The 16,995-nt window shown below is 42.4% G+C and overlaps 1 protein-coding gene across 1 annotated transcript in view; it reads right to left on the bottom strand.

The window, feature by feature from the left end:
• ZFYVE26 (zinc finger, FYVE domain containing 26) overlaps positions 1 to 16,995 on the bottom strand; it is a 69,974-nt gene that overhangs the window by 34,407 nt on the left and 18,572 nt on the right. Inside the window, exons 13-25 of the mRNA XM_008570321.1 lie at positions 15,473 to 15,541; positions 14,904 to 15,055; positions 12,581 to 12,782; positions 11,200 to 11,463; positions 8,653 to 8,772; positions 8,394 to 8,558; positions 7,636 to 7,854; positions 6,910 to 7,012; positions 4,977 to 5,722; positions 3,432 to 3,628; positions 2,322 to 2,426; positions 705 to 827; positions 139 to 315 (exon numbers count right to left, since the gene is read on the bottom strand). Coding sequence (XP_008568543.1) covers positions 139 to 315; positions 705 to 827; positions 2,322 to 2,426; positions 3,432 to 3,628; positions 4,977 to 5,722; positions 6,910 to 7,012; positions 7,636 to 7,854; positions 8,394 to 8,558; positions 8,653 to 8,772; positions 11,200 to 11,463; positions 12,581 to 12,782; positions 14,904 to 15,055; positions 15,473 to 15,541 — 2,642 coding nt within the window. The remainder of the gene's footprint in view (positions 1 to 138; positions 316 to 704; positions 828 to 2,321; positions 2,427 to 3,431; positions 3,629 to 4,976; positions 5,723 to 6,909; positions 7,013 to 7,635; positions 7,855 to 8,393; positions 8,559 to 8,652; positions 8,773 to 11,199; positions 11,464 to 12,580; positions 12,783 to 14,903; positions 15,056 to 15,472; positions 15,542 to 16,995) is intronic.

The raw sequence follows: 16,995 nt of genomic DNA, 5'->3' as shown, positions 1-16,995 counted from the left end.
GTGAAGATGTTACATAGCACAGGCCAAGGATGGCAGTACACGACAGAAGAGCCACGGAAAGGGCAAGTTCTGAAGTGGGAGTGAGGCCAGCCTCTCTCCCTCAGGCATGCTTTCCCAACACCCTCTTTTCCTTCTCACCTTGGATCCCATGTACAGTGCCTGGATTTCACGGTGTCGGACAGCACTCAGTTCTCCATAGAAGTGGGTGGTGAGGTAGTTGGCCAAGAAATGAGAAGTGGCCAAACTAGGGTGCTGGTCGAGGGATTGCTCTGTGACTTCAAGGCACATGGTGGGGTCAGGGATTCTTTGCAGGAGCTATTGCAGAAGAAGGGTAGAGGAGAAAGTTGAGGCCTGTTGAAGAACTCTTGGGCCTGTCTTGTTTTGTTTGAGAAAGGAATATTTATTTTATTCATTTTGGACTAACTCTTTCTCTACACTCATTTTTATTAATTTTGGATTAACCCTTTCTCTGCATTCATTTTTCACCACCCCTGTAGCTTTACCAATGTGCCATGGCTTTGCCAGGAACAGAATTCAGCAGATTTCTGATACCCAATGGAGGGCTAGGCACCTTCTGCTCAGGATGACCATAAGGGCTCCTGAAGTAGCAAATACTTTGCGTCGAATGTGGCATGAAAAAAGCCATCTGATTTGACTAACCTTGTCCCTCCTTAAAAGAAAAATGGGAAGAATCACAGGCTTACTTGCAGAGCTTTTTCATGATCTCTTCTTTCCAGAAGGTGGAGAAGATGCTTTCCATGTAGGCTGATCAAATGTTCTCTTGGAATAGGGTATAGACAGCCCCATTCCTCACACAGCCTATATTCCTAGAAGGAAACACACACATCCTCAATTCCTTTAAATCACTGACCTTGTCACTCATTCAAATTTTGCCTGATTTTTCTCATCAGTCTTGAATCTGCTAAGCCCCAGGAATGTTTGGTAAGTGCTGATGGAAACTTCACTATGGGATCTAAGTGAGATCATAAACTCAAAGGACTGGAGTGGCAAAGTTAGTTATGAAAATGATTGAAGCAGGCTGTTAATATCATTTTCCTCTTAGCAGATGATATAGGGCGACCAACACTTGGTATGAGCCCTGGGGAGACACTAAGGCAGTGGGAAAGACTGAGAAGACACTCTTCAAAGGAGATAGCACCTACATAGCTCTGATTGTTGCCATATGAAGGTATGTTGTCAGATTTTTAAAAATTAAAAAAACTTAAAAAAAAATTAATAAATTTCCCTATTTAAAAATTTTGGCGATGAAATCAATGTGAAGAAATAAAAGTTCTGCAGACCAATACTGTATGAGCCAAACTAACATGTTGGGGGTTGGTTTCTATCCATGTCTCCCCTCACTACCCCACCCCCTCCCCAAATTTGTGAGCTCTGTATTAAAGTTTCAGAGAATGGAATTCCCAGGGCTTTGTCCAGATATTCCAATGTGGTGGTGTCTGGAATGCCCTTCCCACAACTGGGGCTGCCTTCTTCAGAACACTTCCTTGTTTCTCAGGCTATTAGGTGCCCTGACTGTGCTCCCACAATCTGGGCTTACTTCTGTCACTTGGTATATATATTGCAATCACCTAAGGATGAGTCACACATCACTCTTCTCTCCAAAATATGGGCCACTCTGGGGTAAGAATTAAGCTTAATTATCTTTGTTGCACCAACATATAGCACAGTGACTGGCAAATAACAGGCATTCAATAAATGTTTCCTGAATGAATAAGCATTTGAATGAGCATCTACATTTTGAACTATGGTATATTGGCTTCTTAAAAGGTAGATAAAATTCTATTTAACACTCAAATGGCCAATAAACACATGAAAAGATATTTAAATTCATTAGTAATCATGGAAATGTAAATTAAAACAACAATGAGATCCTATCCTACTGGCAAAAAGTGAACAGTTTGACAATATAAAAAGTTGGTAAGGATATGAGCAATAGGAACCGGGAGTGGGGGTATAACTGGGACAAAAAATTTAAAGAGCAATTTGGTAACATCTTAGTAAAGGTGAGGATGCTCAAGCCTGATGATATAGCAATCCTACTGCTAGGTATACATTGTGTACTAGTGTATGCAGTGTAGAAAAATCTCATGTATGAACATAAAGGTAATAGTACAAAAGTGTTAATTTTATTATTCTCTATACTTATCTGTATGTTGGCAAATTTCACAATAAAAAAAAAGAAAAAAGGTGTTATTTAAAATATGAGGACATTGATAGATGAAAAGGGGTCTACACAACCAGCTAAGGAGTTGCAACTCTGAAAGGAGGGTGAAGGGGAATACCACACAGGAAGATGGTACCTGTGCTTCTAGAATCATGTTCATGACAGTTGATGGGTCCTCAACACAGCAGCTCCTCAGGGTCTGCCAGTCACACCACACCGGGGGATCTTGCAAACCCAGAATCTAAGGAAAAATAGTAAAATCCATCAAACCACACTGCAGCCTCTCCCTCCATGAACAAGTAAATCATTGGCATGTCCAGGAATGGGTCATCCCTAGCTCTCTGCCCCAAAGTCAGGCTGTCAGAACTTGCCAGGAAAGAGGAGGAAGAGAACAAATGGGGCAGAGAGTGACTAGAGAGGACAGTGATCCTATCTGGGAAGAACAAGCAGGGAGCAAAGACTGAGTGGGAGGCCAGTGGGCCTTTCACTGGTGAGGACAATTCTCAGAGGCTCCCATGCTTCGCAGCTTGCTCAACCCTCTGAGGTCACTTGTCCCGTGCTCCTCTATCTCAAAATGCTACCCAAGATATTCATCTGGCTTGAGTGCTCTGGGGGATCACCTTTCATGCAGCATTTTAGTTCTGCATGAAAACTGCTGAGGAAGGATTAAAAAAAAAATTTTTTTTCACCTGCCATTTCCACTTTCCCTGGTAGGGCTCTGGAGTCTGTTCTGTTTCAATGACACATGGGAAATTAGCATATATTTTAAACTTGTTGTATAGCTGGGCCTCCCAAATCTGTCTCCCAACTCCTCTTGAGCTTGAATATAACACCTAGCCCACAAGAATATTTCACTTTGGAAATTGTCACTGTCATACATCCTTTTAAAATGGTTCTTTAAATTTATCTGAAATTTAAAACAATCTTTAAAAAATACATAAGTATAATAAAACATACATAAAGCTCAAATATACATGTGAAGAAGACTTTGTGAACTGTAAGGCACCATTCCCATGTTAATTTTGTTATTTTTATCCTTTTTTGATGCAAACGTATTTAAAATGATAGGAGTAAATAACACAGGAACAAGATAGGAGGCCTCCTCACTATTAACCTAAGAACAGAGCAAAACCCAGATCTACATTTTCTGTTTCTTAAAATCCCCCATCATGTGAGACTAGGCTGGAGTTGGTAAAGTAATAGGGTGAAAAGCCTGTTTCCTTTCTCTTGATGCCAGGGCCCCTACCTTCTGATACACCAGCAGCTCTGCCAGCTTCTTCTTCAGCTCACACTTTAGTCCTTCTTGGACACTTGTGTCTGAAATGCAGTAGGCCAGGATCTCCAGGCACGACTCCAGGGGCCACCTGTCCACAAACCGTAGGGCCAGCTGACTTCTCAAAGATGCATCCTTCACTGGAAACAGGTATTGCCAACCTTCTTTGTCTATAAGACAAAAAAGATGCCCAGTGGCAGCAAGCCTGGCACTGGAAGAGTCCAAGAGCCCAGATTACTTCTCAAGAGAAGGGCTTTGTTCACTTTCATAAAACAGGAGCTTGGAGGATCCTTAAGATCCATGTGACCTTAACTAGTTTTTATACTTGGAACCACTATATTATGAGACTGACGCACTGCCTACTGTGCTAAGAGCGTGATTGGAACCATTATATGACAAGGAGAAATGCTATACCTCTATGTTTCCCTTTATGTAAACCTGATCATAGTTATGGGACTTTCAGAAGGGAGAGGAGGAAGGAAGGAGAAAAGAGAGGAGGAAAAAAAGGAAGGAAGGAAGGAAGGAAGGAAGAAGGGAAGGAAGGAAAGAGAGATGGAACTGTCTAGGTTTTGGCATGCAGCACATATAGCACTGTTTCAGACTCATCTTGTTAATGGAACTTTAGTTTTCCCTGCAATTTCCACTCTGCCATACCTAACTACTTGAAAGTTATTTCAGGTAAACTGGTTTCACTCTCTTGGATATTCTCTGTCATCATTACTTGGTAGATCTCTCCTACACCCATTTCATAGATCTGATCTTGGAGATATGAAAAACAGACTTCAAGCAATCAAGACCAAACAGTCAGTAAGTGGATTTCACTACTTCTCAAGGAGGGATTTTCTCCTTTCCAAAGGACAGCCAAGCCTCCTACCCAAAAGCCATTCCCTACAACACGCCTGCCTCTTGCTCTCCCTAGTCAGGTGTTGTACCTCACTGGCATTTCACTCTGGTTACACATCAAATCTCCCAGAGAGCTTTTAAAGCAGGGGTTGTCAAATGGACCCACAAGCTATTTTTTTAAATAAAGTTTTATTAGACTATAGCCATGCTCATTCCTTTATGTGTTGACTATGGCTGCTTTCATGCTACGATAGCAGAGTTGAGTAGTTATGACCAGGATCATATGGTCTACAAAGTCCTTTACAGAAAAAGTTTGCTGACCCCCATTTTAAAGTAAACACCTGCCTGAAACCCATCCTGGGCCTCTGGGGGTGGGGCCTAGATATTTGTAGTTTATAGAATTTCCCAATGATTATGATATTCAGGATTGAGAATATTGGTTATGAGTGCCTGTTCTAAAGTCAGATAGACTTGGCTCTAAGCTCTACTCCACCACTTACCATCCCGGGCAAGTTTCCCAACCTTTCTGAGCCTTGATCTCCTCTCAGTAACATGAAGTTTTGGTGGTACTTTTCTCTAGAATTATTGTGAGGATTAAATGAGACGATATACTCAGTGAATGCTAAATATTATTATTACTAGTAGTGAAAGAGGGAGGCATAGCTTTCTGCTCACCACATGCCACAGCACAGCTCAGGACTGCATCCTTTATGCTGCTCAAATCGTCCACATCTCGCCCGTACACTTCAACGAGCTGAAGGGCCCGGGGCCAGTCTCTGGCCACCAGGGATTCCTCAAAGGCCTTGGTCAGCACATCCAGGGCAATCGGAGAATGCAGGCCAAGGAGGACAGTAGAAAGACTGTCCCGACCACAGAGACTTGCTGCCAGACTCTGCACCTGCTCAGAGGACCCTCGTAGTGGCTCCCAGGCAGCCCGGAGAGAAGCCTCAAGCATAGGGAATTGTTCTAGAAGGCACTCACACTCCCGCGCTATCTGCTCTGCAGTCAGAGGCACTTCCCTGCGGCCACGAAACTCCTTCCATGATAAGCTGGGCTTGGTGATCTTTAAAGCTGGGGAGGCCCCCAGGCAGGCCACTGTAGCCAGCAGCTTTGAGCGGGACTTAAGGAAGGCCAAGGCAGAGGAGGTGAGAGCTGGTGGTAATGAATCCCTTGGGGAGGCCTGGGGTTTTCTCTCCAATGTGGGATTCTTGGCTGGCTGTGGGGAGCTTAGTGTAGAAAGTGGGAGGTCATCCAGGCAATGGGAGGTATGTTGCTGGGCCAGGATGCCAAGGTGAGTCAGAAGGGATGATGTCTGCTGGTTCTGCTGGGAAGAGCAAAGTGCAAGGGGCTCACAGCAGCAGTTGACGATGACCTGTGGCACACTTATGTTGAGACCTTCTCGGGCCAGAAGGGCTGCCAGCCTGGAAGGACAGAAGCAGAGGGCATGCAAGGCCTGAATACACTGGCACTATCACCCAATCTCACAATTTATGCTTACACAAGCAAATGTAAATGAAGGCTCTTAACAGTTCCCTTCTTTTTGTAAAAAAAGCACAAAAGGTAGCCCATTAGACACACTGCTCTGCCCCTTGCTTTTTCACTTAATAATATATCTGGGAGATCTATCCATATTCCTCTATAGAGAAGACCCTCGTTAGTTTTTTATAGCTACATAGTATTCCATTATGAGGATGGACCATAACTTAACTAGTCTCCTATTAGCGGACAATGGATTTTTCTTTCTTTTTTTTTTTTTTTTTGTCTTTTTTTGTGACTGGCTGCACCACTGTGCTCAGCCAGTGAGCGCACTGGCCATCCCTATATAGGAGCCGAACCCGCGGCAGGAGCGCTGCTGCGCTCCCAGCGCCGCACTCTCCCGAGTGCGCCATGGGGTCGGCCCAACAATGGATTTTTCTTTCTTTTTTTTTTTTTTTGTTTTTTGTCTTTTTTTGTGACTGGCTGCACCACTGTGCTCAGCCAGTGAGCGCACTGGCCATCCCTATATAGGAGCCGAACCCGCGGCAGGAGCGCTGCTGCGCTCCCAGCGCCGCACTCTCCCGAGTGCGCCATGGGGTCGGCCCAACAATGGATTTTTCTGATAAATTTCTATTACATATAAGGCTGTAAGAGAATGATTTTGCACACACATCACTTTTCATGTGTACAATACAGCTGCAGGATAAATTCCCCAATGTGGACTGCTAGGTCAAAAGGCACATAAATTTGTAACTTTAATAGATATTGACAAATTCTCTTTTGACAGAGACTGTACCAATTTATGTCCCATCAGTAATCTGACAATGCTCATTTTCCTACAGCCTAACCAACTATTGTTATCAAATTTTTGGATTTTTGCTTATCTATAAGTGAAAATTCATCCATAAACTTCATACCTGCAATATAAATGTTAGAGGTGGCAAGAAAGAGAAAGAAACAAGGCCCGTTGAATTTTAACACAGCTGTATAAGAGTCTGTGCAAATTAAGGGGAAAGTCTGGAAGAAATCCCCACTCTCTGTACTGAACCCAAGCACAACCCACTGAGCCCTCGGTTTCCTTGATGAAATAATCAGGGAGGCCCATGGCTGACACGCAGTGGGTGGCTCCTACCTGTCTGGGGGAACTTGTCTCTCAAGCAGGAGATGTGACACCAGTTGGGAAGAGCTCTCTTGCAGGAGAACAAAGGGATTTCCCACCTTGACCTCCATATGATCTGCAAAGGTAAAGAAAGTGACCTTTGTTTGCACCAATGACTGCAACAGTTTAGAGCCCTATTTCCCAGAACAGTAAATTAGCATGGTGTCAAAATGAAGACAACATTGAGAAGCCTTCTGCTGATTCATTTTTGGTAAAAAGTATTGTTAACATGACCCTGACCACAAGTTTATCTATACCTTAACACTGCTCTAAAGACTTTTCTCGCCAAACTTCAGTGGGAGGGCCAGCCATAGACAGCTCACTCCTAGTCTCTCCAACCTTGCTGAAGTACATGCAGTACTCACTCTTAGGACTCAAGTAAGAATCTGGTACTTATATCAGAGACTTAATTCCTCTGCGGGTCCTCAAATCCGCAATGGAACAAAGGTCTGACAGATATTTTTGAATCACTAATTCCACGAAAACTTATTGAGTATGCCCATGTACTGTATGATTGTACTAGCACAGAGATGAATAAAACAGAGATAAAAGGGAATGAATAAGAGTGGAGGACCTTACAAGTCTAGTGTCCTTGACTACTGATATACCCAGAACCTCTTAATCTGGTACCTTTCCTCCTCCTTGCCCTAAACACTTGCAGGCCAGTCATGATTCCATTTCCTCTTTCTTGCTACTTACCAGGCTCAGAGCTCAAACTCCGAAGGAGAAGTGCAGCGAGCGTGGTGCCGTAACTGAAGAAGGTGCCCACATAGTCAGTCTGTCTGCTGCCTGCTGGGGTCTGTTTGCCCAGGTTCTTCCGGAGGAGCTGAGTCTGAATGTGCACAGGGTGGGCTTCTGCCTCCAGGGCTTTCTGGGCTGCCTGCTCCACTAGGGAAGAGAGTGGAGTATTCCTGGGCTCTGAGAGGAGTTATAGCAGGAGAAGGGACATTGGCTTTAGTCTGTATATCCAGCTTTGAGTCAATTTCTGACCCAGTATGTAAACTGGGCCTCCTCTATACCACATGGGGCTCCCTATAGCCTGGGCGCTGCACTTACAAGGCAGATATAAAATCCTAAGTTGGTCACCTGTACAAGTGATTCTCAGCCAGGAAGACCTTTGAGTCTGGAGAAATCAGGGTGTATGTATTGTTTTTCACCGTAGTGTCTCTGGGTGAAGAGACAGCTTTTATGAAGAGACAGCAATCTTTTGGGAAAGAGTTGATCAATATTCGCTCATTAGGAATAAGAAAAATGTTTCAGCAAATGGAGTGTTAACTATCCTTTCAATTGAGAGGTGGGGAAATGGGTGAAGTTATGAGACATGCCCTGGCTAACTAAAGAGTTGGTAGAACCCAGTTCTGGAGTCCTAAGCCTCGACTCCAAAGTGTTCCTCTACTCTCAGTTGTTTCCTCTCTTCAGTTCAGCCTTTATCTGTTGCTGAGCAGACAGCCCCCTACCTGGCAGCTCTAGTGCCTCTCTGAGAGACTGAAGGACCTGATCCAGCTGCTGGGAGAGGGTGGCATGGCTGGCAACACAGTCCTCAGTTAGGCTGGGCCAGCACATCTGAAGCAGCTCAGTGATGCTGCAGCGTGGAGGGACTCCTCCCTTTTCTTCTACATTTTCTATAGAAAGCAAATGAGAAAGAAAAAGTGAAGTCTGCTGCTGACCTAATGATCGAAGTCCAGGAGGGAAGAAAAAGGGAGAAAAGCCACTCACCTGATTTAGTTTGTCCAGCTGACATAGGTGGATAATTGAGAATCTTACTGATTTGCTGAAGAACAACTGGAAAACCTCGAATGCCATCAGCATTGAGGAGCACGTGGTCTAGCCGTCGACCTGGAAATAGATAAAGGAAGAGGGAATGCAGAAAAGATAAGGTACTTTCAGAGACTGATACTCAGTCCTGTATTTACTTATGAAATTTTATCTTCTCCAATATTAAGGAGGAAATATATGCTGCGCCATTTTGGGTGATGACCAGCAAACCTGGCTTATTCCATGCCCGAGGTTCCAGGACCACCTCTGGCAAGGTGCCTCAGCTGTCAACAGCAGCAGATTCGTAATCTCTGGCACTCCTGTGAATTGCTATCCCAAGCCAATCTGGTACTTCTTGGGGGTTTGCCTTGGTACTTCCCTTAGCCATGGACTTGATCTCTTTTCTAATTTCTTTAAGTGGTATCTTGACACCCCCAATGGACTATTAACAACTTTATGGACAGAGATTATTTCTTAGACCTCTCTTATACCCCCATATACTTGGGATAATCTGGAAACACAGTAAGTACTAAATTAACTTCTAATTGATTGATGTGAAACTGTCTTAGCTATTAACAGCTTGAATAATACTTCCTTTCATTTTAGAATAAGAGATTATTTCTTAGACCTCTCTTATACCCCCATATACTTGGGATAATCTGGAAACACAGTAGGTACTAAATTAACTTCTAATTGATTGATGTGAAACTGTCTTAGCTATTAACAGCTTGAATAATACTTCCTTTCATTTTAGAATATAAATATGAGATGAGGGGGAAGCAAATTATTGGACAAAAACAGCATTGTGTATGCCACAGTATACTTTTTTAGAAGGACTATGTGAACACCAAAGGACATTTTAACTAACAGCTCAGAAGTGACTTGGAGAGGTGTGCAGAAAAGTTAACTTAGCAGGCCTGAGACTGCTAACCTTAGGCCTGCTTGCGAGATTGGCCCCTGGCTGATGTCTGTGGACTTGACTGATAGTTTCCTGCACTGATATAAAATGTCCCCTAAATGATCAGAGTAGTCACTATGCCTAAATTATTTGTACAATACAGTTTATATTGAATACCAGCTTTCCTTCTGGGAGTGTGAAATTTTGGTATGTGCTAGGCAGGGGGTGCTTTTGTCACCAGCCACCAGTAAAACCCTTGGGCACTGCGTCTCTAACAAGCTTCCTCCTAGACAAGACTTTGAAAGAGCTGATCACCACTCATCACTGGAGGAATAAGCATGTCCAGTGTGACTCCACAAGGAGAGGACTCTTGGAAGCTTGTGCCTGGTTTCCTCCAGATTTTACCCCATGAGCCTTTTCCATTTGCTGATTTTGCTTTATATCTTTTTGTTGAAATAAACCTTAGCTGTGAGTATGACTAGATGCTGAGTCCTGTGAGGTCTCCTAAAGAATCATAGAACCTGGGAGGGTCCTGGGGGTCCCAGACACAACCTATTCACCATTCCTCCCTCCATATTACTGGGCAAAACATGCTCCTTTCTCCCACTGCTCAGCCCTTCCAATGTTTGGTGCATGTATCAAGGATGGGTGGAGAGTGGAACTTTACCTAATTCTGTCTTCACATACCTCTATCTTCATATACATGATTCCTCCAAGAATACCATATACACATTCTGGGACATTATTAATCTCAAAGTATGATCCTCCTTTCAACTGTGATCCACTAAGTTTTCCCTTACACCTGGTATACAAATTCAAGATGGTCCCAGGTTTTAGATTAAGTGAGGGTCACCCAGGAGGGGGCATGAAGTCTGAAGGCACAAAATCCATACATACCATTTTTGCATTAATTTTTATTTTTAAAAAATTTGGATTAAAATATTATTAATCTTGAACAGTTTTTTGGAGCTCCCTTAAATTTTGTGTCTGAGGTGAATGCCTCACTCATTTACCCTATTCCTAGCACTGTTACTAAAAATTGGTGCAATGAGGAATAGAGGATTAACTGTATAGTTTAAAAGAACAGGGGATTAAATATGTTGTTTAAAGTTACAAAGGCAATTTAGAGTGAGGCAAAAAGGGGATGGTGTAGTCTGCTGTATCTTTATTAACATAGCATGAAGTCAAAAGGTAACTAAAATGAACAAATCAAGAAATAGCATGTAGGTATTTTACTTAGCAATTAACTAAAAACCCAACTGGCTGTGAGGATGGGGAACTTTTCATTATAAATCCTCCCATAGTAGGTTTTTAAAACATTTACTCTTTGATGACGATGATGATAATAGTGAAAAGAAAAAAGTCTAGATTCCCCCCATTTGTCATTTTTGGATGTATATTTCTTCCTTTAATTTGTTTATAAACCACAAAATAATTTCCCCAAACAACTGAAGATTGCTGTCTATTAAGAAGGTGAAACTCCCAACAGATTATATTTATGCTATCAGATGTCTCCCGATCCTCCCTCTGCCAATAACTACTTTCTTCTTGCACAGAAACCCAACGCCTCATTTGAGAATTAAGAGATAAAGCTAAAGAAGCACACTCACCCCGGCTTTCAAGGCTAATGTTCAGATGCCGCTCAGCTGTTTCCAAGAGCTGCTTGCAGGTTTTCCAGAGCTGGCACTGAGAGCAAGCTAGGTCAAATGCAGCCATGGCAGGGGGACTAAGGTCTTCCAGAACCTCTCTCAGGGGAGCAGTGGGCTCCATCAGGGTACTACTTATCCAAAAGTCCTCCTGGAGTGTGGGGATGGGGTCTCCAGAGGTGCTGAGTAGCTTGTCGGTCACATCAGAGATGGAGTAAAATACCATCCCTGGACATGCAGCAGTGGAGTAAAAAGCAAGGGGTTAAAATGATTCTAACTACTACTTTTATTATGAAAAGTAGTTATTTAAAAAGTGTTTGAGGTTCTTCTGTACAGAATACTGTTATTATATATATTAGCACCATTATGACTGTCTGCTCTTACAGCATCAGAACAATGGCATGAAAAGGAAGGCCAAGAGAAACTCAGAATGGCTCATATGAGGGAGGGCTTCTTCCAAATGGGATCTAAATGTAGGCTGACAGGGAATGAGATGTATCTGTGTATGCTAATCAGAAAAGACCTCTAAAGTACATAGCTGAAAAAGCAAGGTAAACAACAGTATTTGTCATAAGAGCTCATTTATATTAAAATCAAAAAGGATATGCATATATTCTTTTGAATAGGCTTAGAAAATTTCTGGGAGAACATAGAAGGAGCAATGTGGGATGGTAACAAAAGCAAGGTAAACAACAGTATTTGTCATAAGAGCTCATTTATATTAAAATCAAAAAGGATGTGCATATATTCTTTTGAATAGGCTTAGAAAATTTCTGGGAGAACATAGAAGGAGCAATGTGGGATGGTAACTTGATATTCAGAGCCTAGACCAGTAAGAGATGTGAAAAAGTGGGATAAGAGCCCACTTTGAAGAAATAATAAAAAGATAAAATGTTTTGCAGTGCAGCCAAGACTGAGAATTGAGACCAGTGAATCCCAGGCCATAAATGTTAATACACCACTTCTTCAATTTATGGAGCAGTAAAAAAAAGTACGCTTTATCCCTGACTAATTATATGGGAATGAAGTAAACTCCCAACCATCTCCTGAAGCCTGAGATAGCGGCCATCAAAACACATTGGAAACAGCATTCATGCTCTTCAGTTTAGGTCACATAGGATGAGCTACGGGAATAGCTCGAGTGGCAGGAACATGAACACTGTGGTCAGGGATGCTGGTGCAGCTAGAAAATTATTCTAAGTGTGTCAGGATTGCTGTTTTTCAAGGCAGGTGTCCTGCTTTGGATTTCCACTCAGCCTCATGAAGAACCTATGACTTGGTGGTTTCTCCCCTTATGCCCACATCCCCCATCTACCTCACCACCTATGGTGAATGGAAGCCTGACCTGCTGCTGCAGCACTGCCAATGGCCTGTAGAGTTGAGCGGCCACTGCCAGTTCTCCGAATGGTGTTGCCACTACCGTCTGAGTTCTGGTTTTCAATCTTGTGCTCTACTCGTGCCAGCTCCTGGATCACCTCCTGGTAGCGCTCCATGAACATCAGTTCCCCAGAGCTGGGTGAAGACTTCAGGTCAAATGTGAACATGACCTGTCACAGGAAAGGGAGGAGTGTGGGCTGTGGTGGACCCACTGACGTTGGTGAATGTCTAGAGAGAAGAGATCTTGCCAATCATTAGACTATGGTCCCAAGATGTCAGTTTTGTAGGGTCAAAAGAGTACTGAGTGAAGAGTAGATTAAATATACCTAATAAAAGCCAGTAAGAAAACCACTAAAGCCCCAGTAGAAAATAGGCAAAATACATATGACTAATACATAAACGAGAAAATGTTTTCCCTTGCCAGTAATCCAGAAATTTAAGTAACAATACCATTTTGTGTCTAGCACAACAAAGTATAAAAATTAATTCTCAGGATGATGTAGAATTAACTGTCACAACTTTTTTGAAAAGCAGCTTGGCGATCTATAAAGCCTTAAAAATATTTATACCTTTTGACTCAGTAATTTTTATGAGAAACTTTCTTAGGGAAATAATTCAAAAGGCTTGATACGTAAAGGTGATAATCTTGGCACTATTTATTACAAGGTTGAAAATAATCTAGATGTTGAGCAACAGGGAAATGGTTAAACGCGCCTTCTTGATCAGACTATTATAAGGTCATTAAATCAGTTAGCAGTTAAATGCTTATACCGTAATGTAAAAAAGGCACTATATAAAGTTTTAGATTCAAAACAATCTCAGCTATATAAAAAACATATATATATCTATCTTGGAAAAATATTGGCCAGAAATATGCTACATCTTTTAATATTGGTTATTCCATACAATAGGATTAAAAGTAATTTTATTTTCTTGTTAATACTTTTTGGTATTTTCTTAAAATATGCACAACTTATTCTGTAACTAGGTTAATAAATAAAGTTTTTATTAAAAAAAAATCAAGGCTCAGGGAAAGGAAGAGAAATGAAGGACATTTAGGGGCAAAGCGTCATGGGACTCCCAGATGACTTCCTCTGAATTTGGGTACAAGAAAGGCTGGCGAGGGTCCTGTCCAGAGAATCATAATTATCATTATCATTAAAGGATGGGATCTAAAATGATCAGAAGTTGAGCAAAGATTACTCTATCACCTAAATTTCTTCTAGATTTATTCCTCAACAACTGCACTCACACAAAAGAAAAATTCTTTTTTTTTTTTTTTTTTTGTCCTTTTTGAGACCGGCCGCACTGCGCTCAGCCAGTGAGCGCTGTGAGCGCACCGGTCATCCCTATATAGGATCCAAACCCGCGGTGGGAGCGCTGCGGCGCTGGGAGCCACGGGCTTGGCCCACAAAAGAAAAATTCTGACCTACGTGTTAAGGAACCAGCATAAGTGTCATAAATATACCGAGAGAGTTTTAAAAATTAGAAGAGTAGTATTTTATGCTATCAAGTTAGTAGAGGATTCTTGTATTTCTCACAGTGTATACATCATCCTTTAACATTCCCAGAGGTAGGAAAAGCAGGTATTATATTTAACTCTAATTTTTTTTTTTTTTGGTGGCTGGCCGGTATGGGGATCCAAACCCTTGTATTTAACTCTAATTTTCAAATGAGAATATCAAAGTTCAGAAAGGTTAAGAGTCCTTCTGATTACCACTCCAGTGCTATTTTCCCTATATAACATGTATATTTTAATTTTCTAGCTCCCTGTACTTCTTGCATATTGAACTGACATTCTATTTATTATTGAAAATTATCTACATCATGCTTTTTAACTATATAAAAACACATGTGTGAGAAGAAGGAAAGAAACAAAAATATTTCAAGGTTTTGAAAGGTAGGATTGTAGCAGGATATTTTCTTTTTCATGTTAAAACACTGTTTATATTAAGTACAAACAATTCAATATCTCTAAATCCGACACATGTGTGAGAAGAAGGAAAGAAACAAAAATATTTCAAGGTTTTGAAAGGTAGGATTGTGGCAGGATATTTTCTTTTTCATGTTAAAACACTGTTTATATTAAGTACAAACAATTCAATATCTCTAAATCCACAATGTAGAGGACGGGGCCTGGACACGTGGAAACTCTCTCCTGCTGCTCCTGCTCCTGAGTGGCTCTGGTCACACATGCATCTAACTTTACCTGAGGCCTAGCAGTCCACTGTGAAACAGGGACTGACCTAGCATTCTTCACTATGACAAGGGATGGCCTAAGCTCCCCTTACCTGATGCGCTTCTGCAAAGTTCCCCCGGAGGATACAGGATGCCAGCAGTGACTCAGGTGGGGAGAACATCATGGGGATGACTGAACTCTGAGGTTGGGGCTGCAAATGGGCATCCAGCTCATTCCGTCCAGACACAGCGCTCAGACTTCCCTCTGTTGGGACATGAGAATATGGGGGGCCAGAGAGGCAACAGAAATTGAGGAAAAACTATCCTACTGCCATTTGCCACCAAACTCTTAACTCTTCAAGGTCCTTCTCTATAAGATCTGTAAATGGGTCTTGATTTTTTTTTTTAAGGAAGGACAAACCTATGCCATCATCTTTGAATACAAGATGTGTAAGTACCATCTATCTTCCCTGGGTATTCACCTGTTTCTCTCAGCTGAAGGGTAACTCAATTGAGAGTGAAATAGCCCTTTTCCCAGCTGAAATCTGTTTGGCCATCTGCAGAACAAACCTTCCTGAACATAGACGTGAACTGCTCAGTCCTGGTTTTTACACCATGGTATACAGCAACTCTGTATCAGAGCAAAGCTGCTGAAGTTGGCAACTGGTTGGGACCCACATACCTGAAGTGCTTGTGCTCAATTCACTACTTGTACTTTCCAGAGATGGGTTGGACGCTCTTTCCCGGCCATCTAGAGGTATTAGGAAGAACAGAGAAAATCAATTATCAACTCCTTGTAGTGTAGAAAGTCTAAGATGGCTTGAAAGCCAAGATCTGTGTAGTTAAGAGTGAGAGGATAATGGGTAACTATTATACCTGTTGCTCCTTCTACAGCAAAACACAAGCTCCTATAGATGAAATGCAAAGGGTGGGCTTAATATGGCCCAAATGCTCACGAGGGTGGTAGCTTAGACCAGTGGTTCCCAACCTGTGGGTCTGAGAGCTCCAGGAGCTTTCAAGTTACTTCTAGGGTTCTGTGACCACCATCTGTTCACTAAGCACTGGCAATATTATGAAAAAATAAGAGCACAACTATTACGACCAGGAAATAATAGGGTACAAAGGAGGGTCACAACATTTTCTGACATAGAAAAAAGGTGTCCTCATACTTGAATATGAGGACAAAGTATAAGACCTGAACTGCCAAAGACTACAATATTCAGAACCCTGGAGGAAAAGCTTCTTCTCAACCCCAGCTTTCCTGAAGTGCTATGGCTTGCGAGTGAAGGCTTGCTATTCCTTGGTGTGGTCATTCAAGGACTATACAGCACCACACAAGAGAGTCCCTTGGCTCACTGTCTGGGCTGCCCTTCAGAAGAAACATACAGCTGGTAGGAAAGAGATGGATTGCACATTCTTAGGCTGGATGAGTCAAGTGAATGCATACTCTGCCTTCTGACCCAAACCAATTAATTTAGCATTTTAAGGACCTTAGCAACCCATCCATCAAGTTTTTCCAGATTTCTCTCATGGCATCCTCCACTCTTCCCAGTGTGTTCCCCTTTCTTGCTGCCACTTAAATAGAGCCTACTCATTCTGTGGAGCTCTGTTCTAGAGTAAACTCCTCTATAAAATCTGTTTCTCTGACTTTTGTAGGCCATGCTGATCTCCTCTTTGATGAGACTTTTGTAGGCCATGCTGATCTCCTCTTTTCTTCTGTCAGGCAGTGCCTCAGGTCAGTTAAGTTTTTCATGTACACTATCTATGTAGGTAAGTTATAAATTCTTTGAAGGCAAAAGCCTGGTTTATGTCTCATCCACCTCCCTCAAGATATGTAGTACTGTTTAGCACATGGGAAACTCTTACAAATCCCCTGTTAATGATTTAAAAGATCAGTAACAAAAGACATAATGGAAATTTGATTATCTAAAAATTTAATTCTCCTGCATAAAGTGCCTGTATTAAACTCCTCTAGGAAAAATCCATAACAGAATCAGAAGACAAAATAGAGAGGGCCGGCCCGGTGGTGCACTGGATAGTGCGCCGCTTGGGAAGCGCGGCGGTGCTCCCACCCGAGGGTTCGGATCCCACATACAGACCGGTTCCCGCTCACTGGCTGAGCGAGGCACGGGAGCAGCACCGAGGGTTGCAATCCCGTTGCCGGTCCCCGGTCCGGTACGGGGGCAACACTGAGGGTTGCGATCC

Source organism: Galeopterus variegatus, unplaced genomic scaffold (genome assembly GCF_000696425.1).
Source record: "Galeopterus variegatus unplaced genomic scaffold, G_variegatus-3.0.2 Scaffold593, whole genome shotgun sequence".
Taxonomy (NCBI): domain Eukaryota; kingdom Metazoa; phylum Chordata; class Mammalia; order Dermoptera; family Cynocephalidae; genus Galeopterus; species Galeopterus variegatus.
Note: the sequence above shows the minus strand (reverse complement) of the source record. Positions and strands in the feature narration are given on the sequence as shown.